General features: G+C 43.6%; 1 protein-coding gene across 2 annotated transcripts; it reads left to right on the top strand.

Annotated features, from left to right (window-relative positions):
• The first annotated feature begins 623 nt into the window (after positions 1 to 623).
• LOC115600928 (hepatocyte nuclear factor 4-beta-like) lies at positions 624 to 25,423 on the top strand. Of its 2 annotated transcripts, none has more exons than XM_030470398.1 (10): positions 624 to 831; positions 7,543 to 7,714; positions 9,580 to 9,674; positions 17,721 to 17,827; positions 18,942 to 19,097; positions 19,576 to 19,663; positions 20,471 to 20,623; positions 22,391 to 22,627; positions 23,271 to 23,384; positions 24,614 to 25,423. In XM_030470398.1, the coding sequence occupies exons 1-10, from the start codon at positions 717 to 719 to the stop codon at positions 24,676 to 24,678; spliced, it is 1,302 nt and encodes a 433-aa protein (XP_030326258.1). In that variant the 5' UTR covers positions 624 to 716; the 3' UTR covers positions 24,679 to 25,423. The 2 variants fall into 2 exon arrangements, with proteins under 2 accessions (XP_030326258.1, XP_030326257.1); XM_030470397.1 differs by having other exon boundaries at positions 24,404 to 24,822.
• The last annotated feature ends 342 nt before the right edge of the window (positions 25,424 to 25,765 follow it).

The following is a 25,765-nucleotide window of genomic DNA, read 5'->3' as shown; positions in this document are numbered from 1 at the left end:
AACAAATCTCTTTCTCAATGGGAAATCTGGGAAATCAGGAAGGAGAAGGCACAGGTGACAGGGACAGTGAGTGGTGGGTGGAATAAGTCACCTCCTCTCCACCTATGTGGCTGTAATGCAGCCTCATTTTTACCTTCTAGAAGTAACTCAAGGTGTGAACTGGTGTGCAGCACCATTGGTATCTCATGGCTATGCTTTAGGTTCTTAATCCTGATGCTCTTCAGCCAGTTGTGACACTGAGTCATTGCCTTCACCAGTTTCAAGTGACATCATTTGGTCTTTTCCCAAGGGCTGGTAACTGAGCAAGGTGACACTAGCACAGGTATTATTTGATGTGACCACTGCATTGCCCTGGAAGAACGGCGCATGCGCGCGAATGCCTCTCACAGCCCTTCTCAAAATGTTTGTGCAGGAACAGCCATAAAACGGGCTGTATTGACCCAAAGATGCAATCCAAGTCGCTTGAGTCTAGGCCTTATCTATATCATATTATCAGGACTGAGAGAGCACAGATGCACCCCGGGAAGGGAGGGGACTGTAAGCTTGAGAGGGAACGGCTTCATCCCTTCTCTCCTGGCACGGGGAGGGGACTGTGGGCAAAGCTGGGTAATGATTTGTCATTGCAAAGGCTGGGGTGTCTCTTTGCAGAGAAAATCTTGGCCGTGATTGACAGCAGGGTTGTTTTTTGCTGCTTCGCTTGCTGTTGACAAGTAATAATGAAGCTTTGTCAGCCCATCATGGACATGGATATGCCAGATTACGTTGACTCCTTGGACTCCTCTTATACCATGCTGGAATTTGACAACCTTCGAATGCTCCCCAGTAACACCGGTAAGATCTCGCTTTCTCTTGAATAACCTCCACTACCTTTGTTATAAAGCTGAACACCTAGGAAAGGCAGGTAGGAGGTGTGGGGCAAAGGGTGAAAGGGATAATATTTAAGCAGCTGACTTGTCAACTTCTGTAGTATCTGAGGTTACGTTTGGACTGAAAGGGAATCCTTTCACTTGCCAGTCGCATTTTGAGTTATTCTTTTCCTTGGTGGGCTGAGCGTCATCTCCTGAAGGGCCCATAAGGTATTTCAAAAGTTGGTAGAGCTCTTCATGGCACACCACAGGTTTGCCTCCATGAGACATATTACAGGAATTATTACCTATATTTATTCCTTAAAATGTGTGTTTCGTTGCAATATATGACTTAGGTTCATATTTAATCCTTGGAAAAATGCTGTCTCAAACTGCATTTGTCTGTTACTCAGGCAATACACCATGTGTCCAATTTAAGTTGTTCCTAGTTACTTAGACTGAGAAGCAATATCCAAATTGTTACTTGTCTTACATATTTTCCTGGCTATCAAGATGGTCTAAAAGCCTGTACAGCACGCAAAGAAGTTGGGTGTGAGGTGTGTTTATATGCAGAGACTTCTGCTTTGTTCACAGAAAGAAAGCATGTTGAGTGATATTTAGGTTTTGGATAGTCAAAAGTATTCTGACAACACTGTTCTATGAAATTAGTGGTTCATTTTGTAAAAAATAAAGGACATTTAGTCATATAGCATGAAACTAACCATGTAACCAAATGAGATTCCAATGTTAGCAATGCCTTTGGAGAGTTTTGGCAGCATTTCATTTAATTTGTTAAGAATCTTAGTGAAATTAAGATGGGATTTTCAGGATCTCACGTTTGCTCATTAGCTGTCTCATCAAAATAAATCAGAGTTTCAGTAGGGTTATTATCTAAAGTATAAAATGATTAGACTTATTATTGTGGGACATGGAGGGATGTCAGGAGACAAGTAAAGACCCAAAGAAATTTGAATTTAAAGTTGACTTCAAGAAAAACTCGGTCTGTCCCCAAATAAAGGATTTTCAGTGTATTGTTTTTCTGACAGCTCCAGATAGACTGGATCTTGTTTCTTATTCTTGAAGAAAGGTTTCCATCTGCCATTCTGCTCCAGAACTGTTATTTAACACAGATGTTTCTCATTGTCACTTGCTGCTGAACAAAAAAATATTTTTTTACTTTTTAGAGTGGCACAAATCTCCTCAAAATTCAGTATAATTTTGCAAATTAACTACCAAATCCCATATGGGCCTCCCTGTTGTTTCATGCAGTGGAACTGACAGGTGGATTCTTTTCTGAAGTTTATCTACCTCAGTATTGTGTTATTTATCTAGCTGTTAATGAGTAACCAATTCTCTTAGAACCTAGCTGTTTTGAAAGTAGCTTGTTTGTCTTGGGTAAGTAAGTGTCCTCTTCTGCAGTTTGTAAAAATAACTTCAAAAAAGACTTGAAATGTCCATGCATGGTAATACATTGCTAACCAGCCAAGTTCAGTTCCCATAGGTAACTCAAATTCACACAGATAGTCTGTAGTTTCAGAAATATTTTTTAAAATGTTAGAATTTAGGAATAATCTAATTTTAGGTATTTTTAACAAATGTACGGCTTTGTTTTAAGGTGTGTCTTTCCCATTATACAAGATTCCTCTGATTATTTCCCCTACTAAATCTAATGGCAACTTTGCCCTTTATAAATATGATCAGAAAGATCATGTTTATTTTAATGTTATTTAATTAAAATGTTATTTCTGTTATTAATGTTATTAAAAATTAAAATGTTTATTTTAATGGATTCAGGACTGTTCCGTTCATTCTAAACAGTTTTAAAAGTGAAAATCAGAATATTTTCAAAAAAGGTCAAGCTTTCTTGAAACCAACTGTTTCCTTCTTTGGAATATTATTTCAGCAAAATTTTAGGTTGATTAACAACGGGGAGCACTTCTGGTGATGAGTTTTATGCTTCAGGAAGCTGCTATAATTTTGAGATTTGACTACATATATAGTTTGGATTTTTCACCTTTAAGTAGCCCATAATTTGCCAAATAATTTGAAACTAATTCAAAATAAAGAATAGAATCCATTATGGAAGTGGAGGAAGAGTATAAAAAATGGTCTGTTTTAAATAGAAAAAATGGCAAAAGGAAATGAACAAAAATCAATGGGAATCCTGTCTTTATAAAATATGTGTTGTAACTGCAGAAATTTTCCCCTTCTGTACAAACTTCTTTCCTTTACCTTGGCTGGCATTAGAAGCCATATTCTCATTTCGTTTTTATGTGCTGTTAATACCCACTTCCTCACGCTCTTGTCAGAGTTGTTATTTTGTTTAAAATACAAAGCATTATTGAAATATTGCACTAATTCTTTAGTTGAGTGTCAGCGAACACTTTGTCCTGAGGTGATGCTCATTTTCCTGTCTCAGCACTCAAACACCACACTGATTCTTGGGGCTTTGGCACTAGGTTGGAGAAACACCTTTCTCAGCCCTGCTGCAGTCAGACCCAATTCAGACCATGAAAAAGCCATCAAAGATGTTTTGACAGTGCTTGACCATCTCTCCAGCTGCACACATGCTGGTGAGGAGCTCTGACCCTTTTGGCTGGCCTCTTAGTCATTGTTACCATAGGACTTGTGAACAAATCAAAGCTATGGTTTATATCTCAAAACCCCCCCCTCTATTTGCTAAAAGCTGATGTAGAAGGCAGGATGACCTGCACAATGCCGGGGCATCAGTGCTAGCCCCCAGCCAGCCTGACATTTGTATAAACAGGTTTCACAATGCTGGCTTTGGCCACCAAGTTAGACTGTGTGTACATGCCCTAAACCCACATTTGTGATCTCTTTACATTCTAGCCCAGTACACATAACTGAGAGATTTGTTCGCTGCAAATTGTGCACACGAAGACTGGCTTGGATTTCTAGGTAGATAAAAGCAAAAGCCATTCCGGGAAGTATCGCCAGGTAATTCTCCTACACAACGCATCTAGAAGAGATGCAGCCTGTAACATAACTGAAAGGAGAAGCAGCAGCAAGGTCTCCAGTAATCAGGTACCATGTAAATCTCCAGCTCTGAATGGAAGCCAGATACAGTTTTCCAGCAGCATACTCTCTAAGACCGTCTTCACTGACATCTGCTATAACTGTGGAACTTGTTGTCTTCATTTCAGTCCTGGTTAGGTAATGACTTACATACAGAGGCCTTGGGTACCAAAAGTTTGTATGCATTTTAGTTGCAAGCTTGGTTGACCCCAAAGCTGGTGAAGCCACTGGGACACTCTAATCAGCACTAAGTTGGCATTGCAAAACCTGTGCACACAAATGTCAGGCTGGCTGGGGGCTAGCACTGATGCCCTGGCATTGTGCAGGTCATCCTGCCTTCTACATCAGCTTTTAGCAAATAGAGGGGGAGTTTTTGAGATATAAACCATAGCTTTGATTTGTTCACAAATCCTACGGTAACAATGACCAAGACGTCAGCCAAAAGGGTCAGAGCTCCTCACTGGCATGTGTGCAGCTTGAGAGATGGTCAGGCACTGTCAAAACATCTTTGATGGCTTTTTCATGGTCTGAATTGGGTCTGACTGCAGGCTGCAACTTACAAAAGATGGTTTAAACTTCAGATTTTTCTGTCAGTGAATGTCCAGGGCAGTTCTAGTGAGGAGTCTGGCCAAAACCATGAGACCCATGTAATGTCAAGATGAGTTATGGTTTCCTCTTGGAGAACATCATCACCTCTGCAGGAGAAATTTCAGAGGCATTGTGGCATGGTTTAGGAACTGTTCTGTTATACCATAGTGATAAGTATCTATAACCAATGCGTATCTCTGAGCATCTCTCTCCAGGGTGGTGAGAACAGTTGTGAGTTTGTTTCAGTTGTTGTGAGCCAGCTGGACTTTATCCATATCCCATCTCAGTGTGGTACTGAGCTCAGGTAGCAACCCCTCCAGAGAGGCACAACTTGTTAATAAAGCTCTGAGCCTTGTGTTAGGCAGGGCTAAAGGAACTGGTCTACACTTTTCAGCTGGTTTCACAGGCAGGCGACTGTGCTGGCAAGGATCCTGGCTTTCCTCTGCCTTTCCTAGCAGTGATCAGTCCAGGGAAAACCCAGACATTTCCCAAACCCTGGCTAGGTCTGAAAACCACATCGAAACAGTTTCCTGAAGCATGCAATATTGGTTGTGCCTTTGCTAATTTGGAAGTCATCATTAGTTGGTAATAGGATTTTGTAATTAAATTTTATAATCATAATTAACATGCATACTGTCTTAGGGCTTTCCTGCTCTTTACTGTCTTTTTAATTTCTGTTCACATCCAAGCCGAAAAGGACACATAGCTACCTAACAGAGACTGAACTTTTAGCCATGCATCTGCTACCCAGCTAAGCTGCAGCCCATGGATTTCCTTGCTTTTTCATGGGTACAAGTGAGGGCCCTCACACGTTCAGTACTTATAGTTCTTCCCCCAACAATACTTGCTTTAAGGTCAGATTTTAAATTTCTTTCTTGTATCAGCAAGCAGCTCTTTACATATCCTACTAGCATAAGGGAAAGAAGTCTTCTCTGGTGAGTAAACTCTTTCCAGCACCAGGAACATTCTGCAACCTGGACCCATGTGAAGGATGAAGGGTCCATGGTAGATCCAAACCGTATGATCTTGGCCTGATTTCTCTGATGTCAGTAGAGAAAGCACGAGTAAAATGAAGAGAAAATTGGCCTCCTTTTGCTTATTTGTTGTGGAATTTTTAAATGGAATCCAGCACACTCAGTGCATTTGTTTACGGTCAATATGTTCCTTCACAAAATAAATAGATGAAGCAACAGATGCACAAATATTTAGTTACAGTTATCCTCGAAGGAATATTCTAGTACTGCTCATTTAATACTGAGGCATATAAATCAAAATAAAATAAAGTATCATTGTAAAAAACCCACGAAAATGAATGTAAATTACCAATAGGGACCTCCGACACAGACAATTTTCTCAAAGGGCCCAAGTGCCACTTGCTGGCAAATGTCAGAACTGGGAGTGTCTTACATGGATTTTGGGAACAGGTAAACCTCAGTTCCTGTCATTACGGCTTAAGAATGATTTTGATGCTGTCATTTTTTCTTGTCATGTTGCTTCCAACTTTCTAAAACCTAAATATTTATTCATCAGTATTTTAGAAGGTGAAATATAGCTCAAAAGGGGCCTCTGGGGGGGGGGGTGAAAGGAAGTCTGACCTTTGTTTGTGAAGTCTTAGCTAAAAATATCTTAGCCTTAGCTAAAAAACTTTCCAGCTTTTGAAAAACTAAAGCTTTTTTTGGCTTTTGATTACAATTTTCATTGCACAGCAAATATTTTCACTATAAATTTTTGATGTGTATTCATACACAGAAATAGCCTTTCTCTCTGTATATATACATGCTGTGTGTGGATTACCCAGAGCTATTTTTATGTATTATGCATTAGAAAGATCTCTCTAGACTGTCCAGATCAGACGCCAATTCCTTCCCTTTGAGTAATTTTCTCTAGGATTTCTCATTGCTCAATACCAGAGCAGCTGAGCTTTTCTCATCACTGCCTGTCCCTTCTGCGAGGCAGGATGTGTCTTGTCCCAGAGACTTTTCTGAGGTCACTGTAGCATGAGATTCGCTCCCCTGGAGTGAAGAACACGCTCCCAGAGGTGTGATAAATTCCCAAAGCCATTCTGCAGTGAGTGCCCAGGTCAGGACGGACTCCACAAACATTCTTCCTCTCGGCGAGATGTAAACACTGTCATCTGCGTCTTCTCAAGCGTCTCCTTTATTTTTTCTTCCCCAAGCTGTGCCTCAAATTAGGAGGATTAAGAGGGCAGCAAGTCTGGTGGTTAAGGCCAAGGGAGAAGTTTAAAGGGGAGTTTTCAGCAGTGTATACACACAGCCCAGGCCAGGCAAGGGCAGAGCTATTCCTGCCCCAAATGAGTGAGTGCAAACAGAGGACATGACAGAGGGCATTCATATGACCTAATTTTAGGTCCTTAATTTAGAAGGCCAATCTTCCTGCACCCCTCTATTGCTTTCCAGTGTAAAGCAATGGGCCTCTTCAGAGGGCAATTCAGAACAGGAACCACACTTAGGAGAACCAAAGTGATCTCTGTGTGAACTGCTGCCTCTGTCTTCCAGCTGCAGAGGATGTCTGAAGAGTAGTCTTTTACTTCCAAAGCCTCTGTCATGTACATAAAGTAGTTCATCCTTCCCGCCTTTGCTGTCTCTTCTATACTTTCCATTTATTCAAGTTAATGATGTTCTTTTCATTGCCTTCTGTGGGCACCAGCTTTGAACTATGTTTTTCACGTGTCTGACTGAGGAGGTGGCTCGCCATCCCTCAAAAGCATATATCTCACATCCAGGTAAGGTTTCTCTGCATCTGTCAAGCAAAGTCGTGATAACTTCAATTCACATGAGCATGTTGGGTTATGCAGCTTGAAATCTCTCTATTTGTTGAAGCAAACAAACAAAAAAAAAAACAATACCAAAAGCAAAGCAACTGGGTTACTCCCACTTGAGATTGAGAAGAGCATCACCCTCAATCTGGAGGCTTTACTAGCAACACATACTGTGTGTGCACACATGTGTGGGTCTGGCTTAGAGCATGCTTTGCTTGAAGAAAGCAACTTGCTCTCAGCTGATTCTGGTTTTCATCATGGACATGTCTAATGGTCCCTATTGTCTGCCCACAGAGACCATCACAAACGAATCAACAAATACCAACCTGATCACTAACAGCATCAGCTCCCTGTGCTCCATCTGTGGGGACCGGGCTACTGGCAAACATTATGGGGCATCCAGCTGTGATGGCTGCAAAGGCTTCTTCAGGAGGAGCGTCCGCAAGAACCACGTCTATTCCTGCAGGTACCTGCCTTTTTCACAATAAATAAATGCAATTTATTGATGCTGTAAATTATTTGGCGTGAAGATCAGGTTGTACAATGGGGCCCCTATCCTAAAAGCCATATTACCATGCTGCAAATGATAACAGTAATACTGCAGTTTAGTATATGGCTGGAGGACAGGGAGCTAAGGAGTAAATTATGTCCTATCTCATCTTGGATCCTGACACCTTTTGTGGCACTGTGCAATCCATTTGTTGAGTTCACTGTCACTGCTTTCCCTATGGTGTAAATCAAGGGAAACTGATAGTCCTGAGGTTTGCCCAGTGTACATAATATGTAAGTAGAGATCCTGAGTGTGGAGTGACACCTCATCACAGCAGAGCAAGGGAAAACCAAGGTGGCAAAGGACCAAAGCTCCAGAGATTTCATCTCAAACACAGCCTTTCTTGATTTTCCCAGTAAAAAGCAACAAGCACCTAAGAGCCTGTCACCTCCAAAGCCTCCGCCTCCCCTACAGCTCCATTTTTGTTCTGAACCACATTGAGCTATTATACACTGACGTATCACTGATGATTTTACAATCATTCTGAGAACCGAGTGTGGACAAGCGATGATTCATGTCCACTTTGGTATATATTTGAGAGCATTTTTTTACCAGGAGGAGGCTATAAATTATAAAGCAGCTATCTTGATTGACCTTAGAAAAATGGTGTTTATTTTAGCACAGGAGGAAGGGGGGAGGGAAAAAGCGAATACACTCAAGCCCTTTATCTCTAATTAAAACCTGGAAGTTTTCTTTCTTTTCCAAAGCTCTTCCTCCTTTAAGGGCGTTTCACATTCTTGCAATATGAGTCACCCTCTTTGTTCAAAATGTTCCTGGGGTCCTTATCACTTCAGCCATGAGACACCCCGGGGTGACAGGAGTGTTCACACACACGGTGCCCATCCCAGGAACCATGGGATCCTGGAGGATGAGGCAATAGCTACTACTGATTTCTTTGAAATCTCAGCTCTTGCTCTCCTGGGATGGAGTTGTTGTCGTTCCTGAGGAATCCATGAATCTCTGTGATATTTGGCAGCTCAGGGAAGATCCACAGCATTGAAGCCAAGCAAATGGCAAATGCTTACTTGTCTGCACATCCTTATTTGGTGAGCAGTGGCGTACTTAGCCCAGCTCAGAGCTCTGCTGTTTATCGCAGACATGAATTCCTTGAAAAGATTTTGGGCCTTTGTACCTTTGGCTGTTTACCAGTCTGGGAGAGTGTCTCAGCTTTTACAACCTAATGATGGTTCCAGAGCAACCCACGTCGTCTCCTCTCTGTGTGGTAGATTCCTCTTCCATCATTTCACCTACCATGGAAAGAGCTGCCAAATCTACATGGGTCACCCCTTGAAAGCACATAGGTTCCTAAATCCCATATTGAAGTACATAGGAATTAGGAAGCCATGTGCCTCAAAACTAAGCTGCAGACACAAAAAGGGCTTGTGGCCCATAATTTAATTATTCTACACAAAGCAGGACAGTGCTAACAACTAGGATCAAACAATCCCTGACGCCGAACACCCAATAACTGCCTGGAAATGGGAGATGGAGTTCCTACTCCAGCACAACTTGAGTCACATTCACGCTTCCACAGCCAAAACCATCCCAGTCCTCACAGGGTGGGTGGTCTGAAATTGCTGTGCTACCAGCTGGCAGGAGCGACAGTGGGGAAGGTGAAGAACTGGGGCAAGCCAACTGATTCAATCAATTTCTTGCAAACCTTCTCTAGGTTCAACGAATGCATAGTTCGCTGAGGTCTGGGACTATATTTGGGGCTGCTCAGGATGAGTGGGTTGCAGATGCCATGGTTGCTCCATGTTTCATTTCTCATCTCCTCCCAGGTTCAGCAGACAGTGTGTGATAGACAAAGACAAGAGGAACCAGTGCCGGTATTGCAGGCTGAAGAAGTGCTTCAGAGCTGGCATGAAGAAAGAAGGTAGGCATAAAGAGACATTCTAAATCTGTCTGCTGCTCTCTCTGGCCCTGCTGCCACTGCAGAGCATGGTGGAGAGCAGTGGCAGCCCTGGCCCATAGAGATAGAATCATAGAATCATAGAATCGTAAGGGTTGGAAAGGACCTTAAGATCATCTAGTTCCAACCCCCCTGCCATGGGCAGGGACACCTTGCCCTAAACCACGTGGTTCAAGGCTCTGTCCAACCTGGCCTTGAACACCGCCAGGGATGGAGCATCCACAACCTCCCTGGGCAACCCATTCCAGTGCTTCACCACCCTCACTGTAAAGAACTTCTTCCTTATATCTAGTCTAAACTTCCCCTGTTTAAGTTTGAACCCATTACCCCTTGTCCTGCCACTACAGTCCCTAAGGAAGAGTCCCTCCCCAGCATCCTTGTAGACCCCCTTCAGACACTGGAAGGCTGCTATGAGGTCACCACGCAGCCTTCTCTTCTCCAGGCTGAATGATGCTTGTGTGTCACAGTGAGAGACTTGTTGCTAGTGAAAGCCCCATTTTCCATCTATCAGATGGAAATTTCAATGAGAGCTTTGCAACAGTATTCACCCATCCTGGGAGGCTGGTCTACTTGGAATATTTTTACATTGGGAAAGGGAAGGGCTTCCTCAGGGTTTGTGTGGTCTCTAAGTTCCTCACAACAGCAATTCCTTTGTTACATACCCGCCAGCTATGACAATCTCAGTTAGGACCTGCCATCCTCAGTCTCATAAATGCCAACAGTCGACTGCTGCAGAGTGGGGTTTGGTGGTTGACTTGGCTGATGCTCATGTACCTTGGGGCAACCCATAGGACAAGGTTTAGTCTGAACATGATGCCTCATGCTGCAAGAGCTCCTCCTCCATGGTACAGGGCTCACAGGCAGCACTTCCAGAGGCAGATGACTCCTGTGTCTCGTGAGCTGGGACCTGAGTCAGAGTCAAAACCTTCAGTAGTGCTGTCCTCGTGGTAGCTATAGTATGACTATAGAGCCGCTATTAGCAACAGTACTGAAGGACCAACCCAGTATTGGCAGGTGCCTTTTGTTGCACTTCGAATTGACTGTATTAAGAGGGAGTTGGAGCACTGTAGAGGTTTTGGGTAGCAGTGACCACCAGGAAGTGTCCTTCCAAGGCACTAAAGGAAATACCAAGTGTTACAGGGCCTAATCCTAAGCAAGAGAAAATCCACTTCTATTCACCTATGCCTTACCTCCCTAAAGCCAGCTTCCCTGGGAAAATCTGGGACCTATCAACATTTCTGATCTCTATTCAATCAGTGTGTGCATAGTGGGAGAGCATGGATAATACTGTTTTACTGACTCCAAGCTTTCTGGGCAGAGATTGCATTTGTACACTGAGTGGATAGAAAAGTGGGGGCCCAACCCACCACAGATGGTACATCCTCCTGATGGTCTTTGGGTGATGGTTTCAACACTCTTCACCCATCATTTGTTCTGTTTTCCAACCCACTGACAGCTGAAGGATGAGGGAACTGGAAAGGAACTTGAGAGTTTCTTTCCATGCCACGGAGTTAAACACCCCCTACCCAAGGGGTGAAGTCATGGTCTCACTGAAACCAAGGGGAAATTTGTCACTGATTTCTCGTAATTCAGAAGATTTCACCGGTGATGAAAATAATCTTCCCAACCTTCTGACCATATGTCTCCTTGGAGAACAAGGTGGCTTGGAATCTGGCATAAGTCATGGATGTAGCAAAAGTGCCTGCTGCTTTAGTTGAGGAGAAATAGAGTAAATAGAGCAGATGGAAAAAAAACCAGCCCTCATATTAATAAAGACCAAATCAAACCTGATCTGGTCAGTTCTAGACAGGGATAAAACCAACTGCCAATACAGCAAGCTCCACAGCTTGGGAAGACTGAAATCTGGTTATCCGCCCCATTCTTTAAGCTGAAGCATGATTTTTATTGTTTCTATGGTAAAAGTTATAAAACCTTGGCTCCTTCCTTCATTATTGATTGCATTCAATGGAAGATGACTCACCTCAAGTTCCACATAGTCACATTCTTTGAAACTTTTTTTATGAGTGCACAGTTTGTGTGCTCACAAACTGCTCATGTGTTTGGTAAGGAAGATTTTAAAGCACCTTGAGCAACTGCTTTGCAGAAATCAGCTTAGCTGACCAGAGCTATATCCAAAGCACGTGTGCAGGACTGTGAAAGAAATTTTCTTGCACAATTGTGTGCACAAAAAGAACACAGATATTTGCTTTAGGGTGGTTTTAGATTAATATTAAACAGTATTGCGAAGCGTTAGGGAAAAAGGAAGACATGTCTTGGGATAGAGCAGTATCAGGTGGATATAAATGCACCAGTTCATGTTGGGAGACCACAGCTGTGACATCCACACTTGCCATATCCTGTTGTCCCAGCACTGGTGCTCAATGGTTCGGCACTTTCTTTCTCTGGCACACCACTTTCCAGACGACCCATATAATAGCAATCAGACTTTCCAGGGTGTGGTAATAGCATTGTTTATTCACAGTAAAGGGGAAGAAACTGGAAACGATCCTGTTCCCAGCCTGTGTGTGACAATACACCTGGGGTGGGGTGAGCAGGGTTGTGTCACCCTTGCACACTCCCCATGGCCAGCACCCCACTGACCCACTGCTCAATGAGTGTATGTGCAATACTGGAAACTTGCTGTTCCGCAGCAAAACTGAGTGATAAACTGGAATTTTGGACCCAGAGTGATACTTTTTTCCAATCTTCCTGTGTTGTAACACATGATGTGACACATTTGGATTTTTCTTTTCCTTTTTTATTTTTTTTTTTCCATTTTGGAAACAACTCTAGTAGATAAGAAATGGTGAGGAGCTATGTTATATAGCCTGATAGAAGGGAAATTTCTGCAAAATAAAAACGGTATGATACAAACACCTGAGCTAGCTTTAAACTGGCTGTCTATAGGGATAGCAGGGTCTGCGTGAGGGTCTCAACTGGTAGCACAGTGCGGTTGGTCTGTAGGTGCACAATGGATTTGAAGCAGCTCGGCAGAGGTTGTTGAGAAGAGCATCAGTAGGGTCCTTTAGGTCGTCTTTTCGTACAGTCTCAACTTGATCCTGCTTTTGTAATGGAACCAGGATTGTCCCACACATGAGGGCTATGCCTCCAGGCTTGTGCATTGACATGGGATCCATGTTCCATCAATGCCAGTGAGATCACAAAAGGACCAAAATTTCAGTCTTGTGGAAATATCAGTTCCGAGATTTCCTAGAAATTAGCTAATTTGGAAACACTCCCATCCCAATTACATTTTTGGTATCAATAATTCACTTTAATAACTACAAGTCTACAATCATTAAAGTTGGGATGAGGACAGAGAAAAAGGCTTGCTTGAACACAAAGGCCTCCTTAACTCCAGAAACACCACTATGATCAGAGTTTAAGATTTTTATAGGAGATTTGTTCTTCTACTCTTCTTTTGTGGTTAAAAATGGGACTGTATCTTGGTGGGGTCTAGGTGTTTTGGAAATTTTCTCTCTGTTCTCTCATATTTTCTCTCTTTGCACAGGAGAAGTTTCAATTTCTATTGTTTTGCACAATGTTACCAGGCAGGTTTTTGGTCACTACAGCATCAGTGGATGAGGAGTGGACCAGATACTTAAACACCCAAAGAAAACAGCAGTTTACTACTTTTAGCTTCTTACTGAGATCATGTTTAACTTTGAGTAAATTAGCAGGGTGTGATTTTTCAAGTGAGCCAGGTCATCTATTTGCATGGAGGTGAGCATCAGAAAACCTGGAAGCCTTTTGAAATGCCAGCACTGCACTGTCAGGATCCAGTTTGCTGGTGAAAAGAGAAGGGTTAATATTTAACCTCTCATCCCCTTTAAGGTAATTTATGAACATATATAGACTCCCTAAGTTTTATGCAGAAGTAAAAAGAGTTACTGTATCACTTACTGCCATGACATAGTAGGAGGATTTGAGGTTATTTTTTAATTTATATTTAAATTGGGCAGGTTTATAGGACAGTTTTATTAGGGTATCACAGAACCTCTATCATCTTGTTTCATACCTTTTATTTGCACATCTCTTCTGCCAGCTTTCAGAAGGCTGGGACTGCAGTTTATTGCAAAGATGAATGAAAAAGATAGAGGATCTTCCCTAATTTGTGATACTCATAAATTGAGCCAAAAGCCCATGAAAGGATTAAATGTGCATGTACCATTGGGATTTATTTGCAAATAAAATAAACCACACCTACAAAATCAGAGGTAGCTTGGGGAAAAAAAGTTATTTGTGCATATAAATTAACCAGGCAACAGAAGGAGTAAATCTACAGATTTACAGGCAGAAACACTGTGAGTACTGGTGAATGCCAGCACCATGCTGGGGCACTTGCCTCCTCCTGCTTTCTCTTTGTGCTATTTATTAACACATTTTCGACTCCACTGGTGTTAAATGAGGATGTTTTTAGTGGAATGATAATAGAAACGGTAATTCCCACGTAGGCAGGGCTTTAACCTCTGCAGTTGCTGTGGAAAGTTACCGGTTTGCTGCTGTCCTCTTCCAATCAGTACTTTTGCCCATATTTATTGGACTCCCTGGAGCTTCTTCATCACAGGTTTTGTACTGATGTGGCAAGGCAGCAAGGACAAAATGTTTTGGAAACAGGGGTTTGTTGCAATCCCACAAACACACCGCTGTTTGCTCAAGAGCCACCGTGTGCGCTCTGCAGCCTGGTGGCTGCCAGCATCCTTGATGGCAAAAAGGGCCATCCACGCTCATGGCAAAAAGGGCCTTGGCCTGCCCTCAATAACAAAACCTCTCCAATGGTTTCTCCACGTCAGATGGAGAATATGTTTGTTTTCCCATCCACTTCCCACAGTCAGGACATGCCTCAGCCATGGACAATTCCCTGGAGGGAGAGGCAGGCATCATCTCGTCCTCTCTCCCTTTTTCCCAGAGGAAAGTCCAGGTCGGGTCACACTGTCCCTGACCAGCAGCATCGTGGGGACTTTCTCCCACTGACGTACCCTCTTGCGGGGCTGCAACAGCCTTTTGTGGTGTTTACTGGCTGTGGGAGCTGGAGTGCCGTGAGGATTACAGGATTAGAGGGAAAAAAAAGGGGAACAAAGCTTTTGACAGGCACATACTGGAAATAGTCCCTGGGAAACACTGGGATTGTTATCCTTCCACAAGTTTACTGGGTTTTACTGACTGCAAAACCAAGATCACATCTGAGCCTGAGCACCCTCAGTGCCAGCACACCCCCCGAGCACTCCTGATGCCTCACCAGGAGTGACCTATCCCTTCCTTTTTACAAACACAATAAATATAGCAATATAATTACCACACAGTAATAGATTAATTTTGTGGCAGGTAAAACATTAACTCCCTTTTGTATCTAATTCCATCACATCTTGGGTACTTTCAGTGATAACACTCAAATCACCTTGAGAAAGTCAGTCTGTACCATCCACTTACACTTGAAGATTTTGCTTATCAGAGCATGAGGGAAGCACTGAAATATGTGCCATAAAAGGACACAGAAGAAAAACAGGCTGAGGCTTTTTAAAGGTGTCTGTCACTGGGGACTAGGACCAGGTCTGCCTGGGTTCATAGGACTTACTTAAAATATGTAATTCAGTTGGTAAGGCAAAACTTGTACCTTTTCTTGTAAGTGGGCAAAAAGAGCCTTATTGCCCCTGGACATCTACATGGGGGAGCATCTGATATGAAACCAGGCAGAGAAGGTTAGGTGGGGACTTTCCAAGGATATCAGTGATGACATGGATTCGAGTGGGCTTGTTTCTGCTCAATGCTGGATGCTGCTGCTGTCTTTCTGGTGAACCAAAAAAGATGTGAAGGTTTAATCTATTCTGAAGGTTAATCATAGATTATGGTTCCTATAACCACCTTCACCTTCGGAGTGCTGGGGATCCCTGGTGGGTGAACAGCCTTTTCCATCAGCACCCCATGCATAGAGTAATGCATGCTGTTGTCTAAGGTAGGTTAGTAGAGCCTTCCAAGGGCTGTAGTGGGTTTTTACTCTAAACTGATGTGCAATTGCCTGTACATAGTATCCATAGCTTGAAAAGACTACAGTAATGTGTATATCTTGCATCCATCCAGTCCCTTGCAGCTGTTCAGGCAAGGCTGACCCTGGGGTGCCAAATGGCTTTGATGGCTGGACCAGTTCATCAGGGAATGAGTCCCCATTGACAGCAAGACTGAGCCCCAGATCCTGGAAAACAAACCCTGTGCTCCTGCCGATAACAAGGGGTATCGATTTTTGAAACTGTTGCTTGTTTTCTGCCCTTTGACTTTGTTGGCTCCTTTTCAGAGGCTGGCTAGGAAAACAGATCAGTGGTTGGACATGAGCTGACAAAAAAACACCTTCCCAGATAAACAGTGCCCACGTCTTCTTCTTTGCATGAACTCAGAGAAACTTGTCCCATGCAAAGAGTAATGCTTCCTCTAAAGCAAGGCCCATCAGCCAGGCAAAGTCACAATAGAGTGATGGCAAAATGGTTTTGATGACTCTGCAAAAACAAAAAAAGGTTGCTGGAAAGATGTTCTCCAGTGGCCACTTCTCAGTCAAAACCACGTTGTTTCACATCCCACGGGTTAAAGCAGAATGAGTCGTGCTCTGACAGCTATGTCGGAGTCATTCCCCCTAAATAAATTGAAAAGGAGCCTGGAATTGCTGTATGAAGAAGGAGGGATGTGCTGCGTTGTCACCACATGGCGCATCTTCCTGTTCCCTCCTCTTTACGGACCTGAAGATTGCCTTTCCAAGCTGTACATAGGCAAGACATATAAGCTGTCAGGAAAATGCGGAGTCTGCGTTCTTGTTCCTTCCTGCAGCCCCCTATGGCCTTGCTGGCTGCTGGAGGGATGCAGCAGAGCTTGGTGGAGAAACTAAAACATTGAAAACAAGGTTGGACCATTCCTACTTTTTCTCTGCTACAGTTTTACTTCATGACTGCAGTGGAGTCATCAGCTCTTGGAGCTTGAATTGCAAAAATAAGCTGTCAACGTGCAATAAATCCCTTATGTTCAACATGTGGGTTTGATGGAGCATGGAGCTACATGTAGCTTGTGCTTCAGGAAAAACGATGGTTTAAAGGGTGGAATGGGCCTCAAAATATGAGTGTTTCTTTTATCTAATTCACCATGGGGTGGCCATACCTTTCTACTTGCAAAAGGCCCTTGGCTGATGTTCACTTGGCTGTGGTCACCATGGTGTGTCCAAGGTGTGTTTTGTCACTGTTATGAACAGTCAGGACACTCAGAGCTGATTTGCAGCAGTGTTTTGCACAGAATGCCAGCAGAGCTGGAGCCAGACCGTGGCTTTGGTTTGTTCCATCCGTTGTGTGCCAGCAGTGCCTCAGGATTGCACACTCATTGAAATTAGCAGCAAATGGGTAAGGCTGAGGGAATGGTTTTAAGGGAAATCAGTGAATTTAAGCTTCCTTTCTTTGGAGCTTCCTTCATGAGATGACTCTTCCTGGTCACTGTGAGTGGTGGAGATGCTCATTGATGCCTCAGGGGCAGAGAACACATCCACGCTGCTTTGAGGTGGGATCAGAGGATGGTTCTCTCCAGTGCTGCAGTAAGATGAGATGCAACCTCAAGAGCATCCTGCGGTACCAGGAGCGCAGGAGTGGAGTCCTCCATTCAGACATGGCAAAGAGGGTGTCAGAGGTCAGGACTCCAGCAGTGTGGGTGCATTGCCAAGTGAAAAGTGCCAACATTACATCCCCAAACTCCCCCTGAACTGCATCAAAACCAGTGGGACAAGCTAATGCCCCATAAGGGTTGCTTGGACTGCCAAATGGCTTTATCTCCCTCTGTTGCTCCTGTGCTTTGTCTTCTCCCTATCTGGTGGCCTTCCCCGCTCCTCTGGGGTCTGCTTAATCTTATTCCAGCATCCAACAAGAGCAGATGCTCTCGCGGGCGCTGAAGCTCCATCTACTCCTATTTGGGGACCACAAGTTACAGCAGCCATGGGTTGTGTGGGGAATTTCTTGCTAACACAACCATTGCTTGCTCTCATTTCAGCTGTGCAGAATGAGCGCGACAGGATCAGCATTCGCAGAAGCAGCTATGAGGACAACAGCTCGCTCTCCATCAACGTCCTCACTCAGGCAGAGGCCATGGCACAGCAGGTATGAAATGCGGGCAAAGCCCTCCAAACAAGTACATGGCCTTCAGCTATTCTGTATGCGGTTACAAACTCACTAAACTAACCAGAACTGGATCTTTTTCTGCCTTTGGATGGCTCTTGCACAAAGCCACAGGGAAGAAAGTGCCTTAGAGATAGATAGCCAAAACCAGACAGTAAAAATCATCAGTGCATCATCAAGACAACATGTCCTGCAAGAAGCAGATGCAGCCTTTGGCGAGTGAGATACAAACCTGAAAGTCCAAGGGCTGAGGGATGTTGCAGACCCCGGGCCCCCTCTGCCCCAGCCTAAATTGTTGCTGCATCCTAAATACTCACTGCATTTCATACAGCAGTTTATCCCTTCTTGCTGCACACTCCATCCTGCTCAGAACATATTGTTCCTGAGAAGGCTGATTATGTCTTTTCTTGTACCTTAAGCAGGGCAATAGTTTTAGGGCAGAAAAATATAGATAAAAAAATTGCTGAGCTTTGGCTAATGCTGGTTATTTTCTCATTTCATATTCCACAATAAATTTCACCCTGAGCGTCCTTTAAATTCTTATGTAAATATCCTTTCTTCACTGAAACACACAGTCCAGATGTTGCACACTGCATGCAACAAGGCGTCCACTTCCTTTTCAAGAAGTACTGTTTTAACCCTCTGCCCACCATGCAGCTCTTTAGAGATTGAAATGGGTGTTTCGTGTCCCAGACAGCAACCTGGGGGAAAAAGGGCTGGATGCATGTCATGCATTTGGCTGGCTCAAGTGGTCGGTGGAAAGCTGAGACCCAGTGCTGCTGGCTACTGCTAGGAATGGGAATATCAATCAGATTTTGTCCTGAGCCAGCCTGGAAAGTGGGAAAGAAGGCGGAGGAGGGAGGGGTGTCTGTTGGGACTGAGCACCACCTCGTGGAAGCTTTACCATGGGCTGTATATTGGACACGATGCACTGCTAAGCATATAAGTGTGCAACCACAACGCCAAATGTCTTTTCAATGACCTGATGAAGTGAACATTTGTGAAAGCTCACCATGTTATCAATGAATCGTTGCCATACAGGATGGCAAGAAAGCACTAATCTGCTCTCGATGTAACTGGGTCACTTTTATTTCAGTATTCAGCACTGAGTCCGGTGCACAGCACGGACATTGCCATGAAGAAAGTGGCTACCATCAATGATGTGTCTGAATCTATGAAGCAGCAGCTTCTGGTGCTGGTTGAATGGGCAAAATACATCCCGGCGTTTTGTGAGCTGCCACTGGATGACCAGGTATAATGCAAATGCTTCTTCCCTGCAAAGCCACTGCCTTCAATAGGAATTGCCAGCCAGACCTTTCTACAGGAGAATCTGACATTAATGTATAGATCACCCTACGCAGACTAATAAACTGTCAGGAGAGAAATAATAACAAAGGACAAGGGATTGATTAAAAATAAGTCAAGCAGCCAAAGTTCCTCAAAATACAATAGTCAATCACTCCAGTCTGCTCAAGGACCCAGTTGAAAAAGACTGATTTTCCCTTTATTAGTACCTGATAATTGAATATAAAAGCCATTTATTTCATAAGAACTCAAATTACTCATGCCCCTCTTTGTTCTTTCAGTTGAAAACAACTTTTTACTTAGTTTGCCATGAATGCGGCATTTCTGAAAAGTGAAGCTATACTAATAATATAATATACTAATAACTTCTAATTACTCCTAATTGTATGTTATCTGTACGTTTCTTTCTTTTGTGCCACCTCCAGGTTGCCTTGCTTAGAGCCCATGCGGGGGAACACCTTCTCCTCGGGGTAGCCAAGCGGTCCATACCATACACTGATTTTCTGCTATTAGGTAATGTAACGAAGTACACTCCTGCTTTTATAATTCACACAATCGAGTTATTGCCAAGTATCCTGCCTGTATGCAATCCTCTCTGCACTCCTGGGCATGGTCTGTTCATCTCTTCTGAGATTGAAGTGCTTGAAAAGGTCTCTGGAGAAGCATAAAATGAGCAAACAAATTCACTGGGACTTATACAACAGTTCCCTTCCTTACTGCCTTGGAATTCTGGATGAGAAACCTCCGAGCATTTAAATGGCATCTCAAACTGAGTTGCCTTTGTTTTTTGTAGCTGAAATTGCCAGGACACAAGCAATGGGGTATTTTGGGTATTGGTGCTTAAAAACTTAGCAGAAAGGTCTATTAAAAATGATAGTGCAAATAGGTATTTCCTTTCTGCCACCAGAAACACAGGCAGGATTATTCTTGGGAAAATGAGAATACTGGTCTGGAAAGCCACACTTTAAAGAAATGAGGGAGGGAGAACTTTGTTTAAAAAAACACATGCCAAAAATAAAGATGCCACACCACTTGCAAACAGATGCTAGGTATAACAGAAGGTAAACCAGAGCAGAACGTGGAGCAGGCTTTGAGTACAGTGTGGGTGCATGACATGTGCAAATGAGATAAATAAGGACCAAAGGATGAGATTCATGGCTTGCTTCTCACTTGTGAATCTCAATATGAAGCTGCACACTGGAAACCTTCTGCACATGGGCACTGGGACTATGGCAACATTCCCTGCGGTGACTTCTGGATGTGACTGTGTCTGCAGAGCTAGAGCGAAAATGTGAAAATGGATTTCTCTTGTCTCCTCAGGGAATGACTTCATCATCCCAATGCACTGCCCAGAACTAGAAATTGCTCGTGTGGCCACCAGAATCTTGGATGAGTTGGTGAAGCCCTTGCGGGACATCCAGATCGATGACAATGAGTATGCTTGTCTCAAAGCCATCATCTTCTTTGATCCAGGTAAGCTTCCTTCCTGATTGCCAAGCATGGGGCTTGAAGAGGAGTTGAGAGCCTCTCAATAACCAGGAAAACCTCTTGGCAGCAGCTCTACATTTCACCCTGCCTCTGCTGTAATGAGCAATACCTAGTAGTGCAGTAAGGACATGTTAGAAGTGACCTATTCCTGAACATTTTGCTATTTAGCAAGTATTAACTCCATCCAGACTCATGTGCAGGACTCTGCAGACCTTAAAGTAGTTTTGCTTCTTCCGTAGCTTGGCTTCAGGAAAGCCCATCAGTCTGAAATGAAGGAGACGACTATTAAGGACATACATGCCTATACTGAATTATGCATAAGAGAAGTGAGTCAACTGAGTAGTAGTGTGGAGCATCCATCAGAGTTCAGAAAGTAGCATGAAAAGCCATAGAAAGCTGGACTGTTCAGAGTACCCAGAAATATCAAGGATGTCTGTTAATGGATCTTGCTGGCAACCAGTACTGACCAAGGGCAGGGCTGATCCGTACAGGATGGGGAATAGGGAAACACAGAGGCAAACAAAAGCTCATTTTGAACCTTTGCTGTATTCTCACAAACACGAGGGTTTCTGTCTCAGCCCAGGTTCCCCCCACACATTCCTGTTCTACATGCTTGCAGCACACACAGCCTCCTCTTGGAGACCCTTGAGTATGTATTTTAGTTTGGAGCAGAGATGGGGGAACAACCCCAAGCCCAGAACAATGCTCTTTTGTCTTTGGCATCTCTTAGCATGGAGAAATAACAGTCTCTTCCATTACTTATTTTTTGCCGTATTCACTGGTTTGAAATCAAGACACAGGAGTTTTACAAACATCATGGACTTTGGCTCGCCAAAGAGTCTGCTGTAAACCTGAGTAAGGGTGGTATGATCAAATTGAGTTTGACAAATTACCTTCTCGGCTGATCAGTATCTCAGCAAAGCTTTAGATCATTGCGACAGTGAGGCGCTGGGATTACATCTGAAAGGAAAAAGTGCAAAGCTCTACAGAAGAGAAATTAATTCATGTTAACAAGTAGGCATGTCCATAGAGTTACGTGCTGACATACACTAACTTGATAACCACTTTATCTACTCTCTTGGCATGATGATCCTGAAAATGTGGTGCTTGTGGATTCTTTTAGGCAGTGAAGAAAATGGTCCAGTGAGCCAGAAATCTCAGTTTTAGATAGCAGGAGAGCGGAATGTTGCAAATCCCAGCACTTCACCCTACCCAGAGCGCACATTCTTGCTCAGGCAAAGCTGGACCAGTGGTGCATGAGAAACAGATTTGACAGGCCAAAGACAGGAAATCAAGATAAGAATCTGGTGCTGCACAGGGTGTAATTACACCATATAGGCACTAAACTTGCATGGATTTAGTGGCAATAGTTAGGACTCTTTTCAGGGGAAAATTCCAGGCCGTTTCCTTGGAAGGACAGATACGGTTCAACTCCTAAATCCTTCCTCTTCACTAATGGCAATAGCCACATGTATCCATCTGAAGCAAGATCTGATTTTCTTACTGTCTCACCGCAATTTCTCCTCAAATTACTTTTCCCCCTCGAATTCCACTTACTGTTTCCCTGTTCCGTGTGAGATATACAGTAGTGGCAGCCTAATGCTAATGTGTCAGATAAACTTGGAGACTCTGACAGATAACTGTCAGAGGATCACTGCCATCTCATCCTTTTCCCTCTGCAGAGCCTGACTGACAGGGTAACACTTTCTGGTTACACAGGCCAGCAATTACCTTCATTTTTCCTCCTCCCAGACTGTAAAGGCCTGAGCGAGCCTGCGAAGGTGAAGAACATGCGCTTCCAAGTCCAAGTTAACCTAGAAGATTACATCAATGACCGCCAGTACGACTCCCGAGGCCGGTTCAGCGACATCCTCCTCCTACTGCCCCCGCTGCAGAGCATCACCTGGCAGATGATAGAGCAAGTCCAGTTCATGAAGCTTTTTGGTGTGGCCAGGATTGACAGCCTGCTGCAGGAGATGCTGCTGGGAGGTATGAACCCTGCTGAGAAACAACAGCAAAGTTGTCCTATTTCAAAGCCATTTACAGGGCTTGATGTCTGGGTTTGTGTCCTTCTCTGGAGGACATATGGTAGAGAGAACTTGGTCTTGGGAGGAGGGAAGTGAAAGCTCAGGTGGAATTGTAGCTTGAATATTGGTCCTTCTCACTCCACTTTAATTCCCAAGCCTTTTCTTTCCAACCTGACTCTGAAAATCTGACCCAGGATCAGTTAGCGGGTACAGTTTGTGGTGCTTCATGCCAGTGGACACTTGACTTTTAGGCACCCTACCAAACTGATGCAGTTTGCAAGAAGACAATGTATTTTTTTCTTAGCAATATGCAAAAGTTGTAACTTCCTGGGGAACCCTGTTAACAGCAGTAACTGGGGGACACACAGAGACAGATGAACAGTGCAGTTGGGTGTTAGCTGAAACCCCAGCCGTTCTGGGAGGTTGTCCCTAGCCAGTGAGAATGGTGAGGGCAAAGAGGACAGAGAGTACGAAGGAAGCAGAAACAAGCCAGGACAACCTCCACAGGGGTCTTCCACATTCTCTGCATAGAAGACGTTTGGCCCAGAGCATCTGGCTTCTCTGTAACTATACAAAGAATGACGTCTTTCCCACTTCCACTGCAGGAACCTCCATTGACCTTCAGTACCAGTCGGGACCTCCCAACCTCAACCTGGAATCACTGCCAGGACATGTCCTCCCAGGCAACATGAGCTCTGTGATTCACACTGCTCCAGACCGTACGTGTCCATTTATATGCTACTAGTGTCAGCATAATGAAGGGACTGGATAGGAGAAGCAGTTAAGAAAAATACCTTTAAGTTTATATATTTAAGCATTACACTTGAGTCAGAGTTCATGGCCCACCTTGCCGACTCCTTTACATGGTTCTAAAGAGAAGCTGAGATTTTCACATGATAGCATGATCCAGAGGGATTTGGAGATGCTATTACACATCACAAGTTTAAAAAAGAAAGAGATCGAGATTGGTGACAGTGTGTTTCTATGAACGTGGGCAGCACTGGGAAATGCCACAAAGCAGCACAGATGGTTATTAGTGGCGAGGGTTTCCCTATGTACAGCATCTTGGTAGCTGTCAAACAGAACAATATGACCAGAATACAAGACCGTCTTCAACCACTCCAGGCACTGCTGCTAGGCAATGGCTATTGGTTAAGGCATTTATCCACTGTAGTAGCAAATGGACCATGCAATTAAAAAAGAATAACGTAGAACAGGAGTTGCAGTTCAACAACCGCTCCCATGTAATCACCATGTCTGGCACACACAGTCTCCTTCTGCCAGTTACAGCCTTATACCTCTTGCAGCAAGTTTGCTATTTCTCAGCCATATAAATGTTGGTATCATGTATTTAAGCTTTTTGGGTTTTTTTTTTTTAAGCTGCTTTACTGCAAGGGAAGTTAGAGAGACGCTGCGTTCTGTAAATGAAGTATAGTGGCCAGCAAGTAGAGCTCTCCTGTGATGAGGAGCGGAAGGATTGAAAAGCAGTGGGGGGAATTTCCCTAAGTGCAAAATGCTAAGAAGAGTTGATATGCGCTTACCAGTCCACCCTGTGCCTCATCACAAACCAGGAAGGAAGAATATGCTGGAACATGCCTGAATTTGGGATGGATCCCCCTGCCTGTCCCCCGAGCTCCTGCTCCTTGGTTTGCAGGATAGTTTTGTGATTTTGTTTGGGCACTGCTCTATTGAACAGCATCCAAGTCCCTGTTAATTCTGTTTCTTTTCTCTCCCACAGCTTCTCCTGAAACATCCCTTCCATCTCCTTCTACAAGTACAGGCAGTGAAGACTATAAACTAGGCTCTAGCGCAGGACCCAACGTTGTAGCGCAGCTCTTGCCTCAGACAGTGATAACCAAGCAGGAGATTCTATAGGGAGAGGAGGAAGGAGAAGCTGGGAGCAATGTGGAAACCGTGCTGAAAGTGAAATGGGCCCTTTCTCTTTCAGAGGCAAAGCACAGCAATTCCCTGCCTGTACCCGGATCTGTCAGTCACACACTTTCCCATCCGTGAGTCAAGCACCAGGTACCAGACTGCAGCAGGAGTCTCACCATGAGTCTTCCCACCACCATCGCCCTCATTTCATAAGGGATTTGGGCTAATGCTGTTGTCAGTAGGACCAAGACTATAAGCTGTTTGGAGCAGGGCTTCTGATTGCATGTGTCATCAGCTAACTTGGTGTGACCATGACCTTTTTAAAGCCTTCGGCCGCTACCACTGTAAAACCAAATGCCTTACATAGCTCCTGATAATTGTTACTGAGTCCAGTCTATCTTAAATTGTCAGTATGAAAACGTCTGTTCCCATTAAAAATTTAATTACACTCCCATTTCTCCTGCTGCATGTTAAGCTCTAGGAAGAATATGTTAACCCTTAGCAGGCCAATGGTTTCTTATGCCAAATAGATGTATCTTTTTCCACATCTAATGTTGATCACTTATTATTTGTGATCAGGAACACCAGCGTTTGTGTTGTCTTCTATAATTTCCAATATACATAGAGCCATTTGATGTATCCTCTACTCTGTGTGTGCATCTAATGCAGCTCCAGGATAGGAGCAAGGATCTCTGCATCAGCCTGTGGCTGCTGGCTGTGGTAAAACCACAACTGGCCAGAAGCTCAAGAAGCTATTGACTTACCAAATCACTGCTTTGTCTCTTGTGCAAACTTTTACTGTAAACATATTTGGAAGAAGTGAGAGTAGTACAAAAATGCAATGAAAAAATGCTGATTTCCCGGTACATAAATATGATTTTTGCTGTAGTTTTATGTATGTTTGTAATGTCTGCAACCTAAACTTCTAAGTTAGCCAAAAAAGGAAGCAGCAAGTGTCCTACAAACCACTTATTATAAAAATAATGTTTTTCTTTAAAACATAAGGTTTTAATGTAAAACTTTATCAGTGGTAGGTGACAAACTAATAACCATGTTACAATTACTTAAAATTATACTTAAAAAAACTCCTTAAAAACACAAGAGTCTATGCAACCTCCAATGTGCCTAAAGTGCAGTCATTGCGCTAGGGTCTTTATTTGGATGCATTGGACTTTATTAGACTGCTAGACTTCTACAACACTATGCTTACCTGTATAGAAGTCCA

Source organism: Strigops habroptila, chromosome Z (assembly GCF_004027225.2).
Source record: "Strigops habroptila isolate Jane chromosome Z, bStrHab1.2.pri, whole genome shotgun sequence".
In the NCBI taxonomy this organism is placed as follows: domain Eukaryota; kingdom Metazoa; phylum Chordata; class Aves; order Psittaciformes; family Psittacidae; genus Strigops; species Strigops habroptila.
Note: the sequence above shows the minus strand (reverse complement) of the source record. Positions and strands in the feature narration are given on the sequence as shown.